The sequence below is a fragment of the Hibiscus syriacus genome, unplaced genomic scaffold, assembly GCF_006381635.1.
Source record: "Hibiscus syriacus cultivar Baekdansim isolate YM2019G1 unplaced genomic scaffold, ASM638163v2 tig00002840_pilon, whole genome shotgun sequence".
In the NCBI taxonomy this organism is placed as follows: domain Eukaryota; kingdom Viridiplantae; phylum Streptophyta; class Magnoliopsida; order Malvales; family Malvaceae; genus Hibiscus; species Hibiscus syriacus.
Window position 1 is genome coordinate 5,861,450 of NW_024061947.1, and position 3,433 is coordinate 5,864,882.

The 3,433-nt window shown below is 34.2% G+C and overlaps 1 protein-coding gene across 1 annotated transcript; it reads right to left on the reverse strand.

Annotated features, from left to right (window-relative positions):
• Positions 1 to 413: 413 nt before the first annotated feature.
• Positions 414 to 1,221, reverse strand: LOC120155590 (probable calcium-binding protein CML35). Its single transcript, XM_039167113.1, has one exon. It carries the CDS (start codon positions 1,138 to 1,140, stop codon positions 448 to 450), a length of 693 nt encoding a protein of 230 aa, XP_039023044.1. The 5' UTR covers positions 1,141 to 1,221; the 3' UTR covers positions 414 to 447.
• Between the last annotated feature and the right edge of the window lie 2,212 nt (positions 1,222 to 3,433).

Genomic DNA, 3,433 nt, shown 5'->3' on the forward strand with positions numbered 1-3,433 from the left:
TTCAAGGTAAACTCAAATAAAAAAATTAAATAAATAATTTAAGTATTATTGATAATCAGTCTAAGTTGTATTATTTTTTAAAAATATTATTTGACTTCATAACAACAATTTAGGTTCAAACTATATTATCTTATTAAAATTGTCATCTAAATTTTCTTTAGAAATTTTAAATTTTTAAAGAAATTTATTGTTTTTTAAAGTTACAAAATTATAACTTTTCCTTAAAGTTACTGCAAGCATTTCAAAGGAAAGGAACAGTAAATCCGCAAGCAGATGAAACTCAATTTTCTCGCTTTCGATTAATCGATCTATGCCGTCCGATTCCATGATTGATTTGCATCAACCGAAAGAAAAGTAAAGAAAAATACAACCGAAACAATAAAATTAAAAGAATTAGAAAACTTAATATCAACTGATAATCAAACACACAAATCTATATTCATATGATCATCTCTGCAACTCCATCATTCTGGAGAAGTCCTCGAAGCACACGAACCCATCTCCATTCTTATCAACACTCGCTATCATGAGCCGGCAATCCTCTAACGTGCATCGCTCATCCCCTATTTTCTCCCTATAGAAAGCCATCAACTCCTCCGCCGTGATCCTCCCGTCGTGATCCGTATCGAATATATCAAAAGTCTCCCTCAGCTCCGGCTCGCAGGCCGGTTCGTCGCAAGCGGATCCCGCGACCCGGCTCACCAACGTTTCCAGGCTTACGCACCCATCGCCGTCTCCGTCCACCTCGCTTAGCATGGCCGAAATCTCCTCCTCGCTCGGCGGCTGCCGGGCGAACTTGCTCAGCAGAGCCTCTAGCTCGCTTCTTGTGATGACCCCATCGTTATCTTTATCCACCATTTTGAAAGCTTGACAGAGTTCTAGATAAAAATTAGCAGGAAAATCTGACCAGTCACCCGATGACTCGGGCAAAACGCTGGTGGGCGTTCCGGTACCGGCGGTGGCCGACGGAGGGTGCTGGCTTCCTTTGTGAACCGAAGTAACGGATTCCGACGAAGAAGAGGACAAAGATGTAGCAGAACCGGAACTGTACGATGAAGGGTCGAATTTGGAGACGGCGGTCCGATCCTTCTTGCTAGATCTAAAGAGACGCTTGGGACTAAGCTTATTGATTAGTTTCATGGTGATTTGTGAAAATTGAGACTGAGAATAACTGAGAGATGAAAATGGAAAGCACAAAATTGAAGAAAGGAAATTAAATTGAAGATGATATGAAGGAAGAAGGTGAAGGTGGAGGGCTTAAATGGTTGAGGAAACCTAAGGTCCATTGCAACTTCCAGGAAACTTCGTCTCTGATTTTTTTTCCAAACATATCTTTATTTATATTCTGCTATTTTGTGTTATGCGTTTCCACTCTTATTTCCACTACATTCCGCCAATTTTATTAAAAAATATCATTAAATAACATCTAAAAATATTTTATTTAAAAAACAATACATTTTTGTTATAAATGTATATATTAAACCACAGTACATTATTAAATGCCACAATAGAACTTGTTAACTTCATCACACAAATCACAAGATGCTAAGATTTTTAGGGTAAATTGCACGTATGATAATTGAACTTTATTTTCTCTCCGATCTCATTCATCTTACTTTTATTTTTTTCAATTTATTCATCGAACTTTATTTAACGACGTCATGACATGATCATATTTTAATCAAAAAGACAACTCTTTGGTCTAAATTTTTTTTTCAAGAATTCAAAACATCATTTTGATTTAAATTGTCATGTCATAAAGTCGTTTAATTATTTAACGGCAGAGTGACAAAAAAATTAATCTAAAAAAATTCAGTGAGTAAATTGAAAAAAATTAAAAGTATAGTGGATGAAATACGAGAGAGAGTAAAGTTAAATTACCAAACATGTAGTTTACCTTTTCTTTATTAGGTAACACTACATTTATCATACTTTTGCAATTAACCAAAATATAGAGTTTAGTAAGAATCACTAAACATGAAACTTATATAAGAGGATTAGTCTTAGTCTTAATCTTAAGCTCCCAATTGATCACCTTATCAAAAGCTCAAGTCACCTTCTCTTTTTCTTTCAATTGGTTAGTTTATATAAGTTTCGTAAAACTTGATTAAATCACAAATATAACTCTCAGGTTTGATTTACAACATCATCACCAACAACAACAAACGATGACAGTAAGTGATGTCTGACGACGAGGAACGATGATTGGATTAGGATATTAAATTGATTTTATCTAAAATTTAGAAATTCAATTAGAAATTAACTATCTTTAATACGTCAATTCATTAAAGTAACGAATATTAATGGTTTAATGATCAAGATGCAATAAATTGATAACTTAAATGATTGGAATGTAACTTTTTTCAAATATAGTGATCGAAATCAAATGGAATTGAAACAAGGCTGACTAAATGTATACTTTACCCTAAAGTGAAATAGTAGATAGGTTAGCTGGAAGATTTATAGCATGAGTTCCACAATCTCGTAAGTAGGGACAGCAGCTTTTAAAGCCGACAGAAATGCAGCACGCGGACACGGCTAGCACACGGAGTTTATATCTAAATTATTCTTTTATTCATTCCTTTTCATCCTCACTCCGGCATGGTTATTTTCCTGATATATCACCGGTGATCGGTATTATTATTGATCTAACATTGGTTAGATTATATTTTTTGATCTAACACCCTTAATAGAAAAGTACGTCCCCTGCATCGCGTTATATGCTGATTTGATGTCACGTGGGTATAGAGCGCCCCCTGTCCCGCGATATACGGTGATCTGGCGTCACGTGAGTATAGCGCGCCCCCTGATCCGCGCTATACCTGGATATCTGACACGTGGGGTATAGTGCGGTGCAGGGGGCGCGCTATACCCCTAATTACCAACCCTTCACGTCTCCATCCTCCCTATAAATACCCCCATCCTCAATCACATTTATCACACCAAATTCTCTCAAATTCTCTAAATTTCTCTCAAATACTCTCTTTTTAAGGTATATTTTATAATATGTTTACTATTATATTTTTACTTTATTTAATATTTTACTAATATAATTCTTTTGCAGATATATAATGGAAGACAATCTACTTCGCTCGGATGGAAATCATATATCTCTACACTTTGCTGATACGATAACATTTTAACGTTTTAATTTAATTTAAATTATTAGTAATATTTAGTTGATTTATTATATGCATGATTATTAGATTAAGAATTAAATATCTTGACACTTTGCTGATACGGTAACATTTTAACGTTTTAATTTAATTTAAATTATTAGTAATAATTAGTTGATTCATTTAATGCATGATTATTAAATTAAGAATTAATTTTTGTAATTATTTATTTTTAGGAGAAGGACCGTGTATTAGATCCTTTTATTAGGAATCTTAAGTTAGTGATACCCAGCCGTGTCTTGCCGTATTTAGTAGAG

Excerpts from the sequence above, each read along its gene's own strand:
- LOC120155590 (XM_039167113.1), bottom strand. The coding sequence starts at position 1,140 with ATGAAACTAATCAATAAGCTTAGTCCCAAGCGTCTCTTTAGATCTAGC.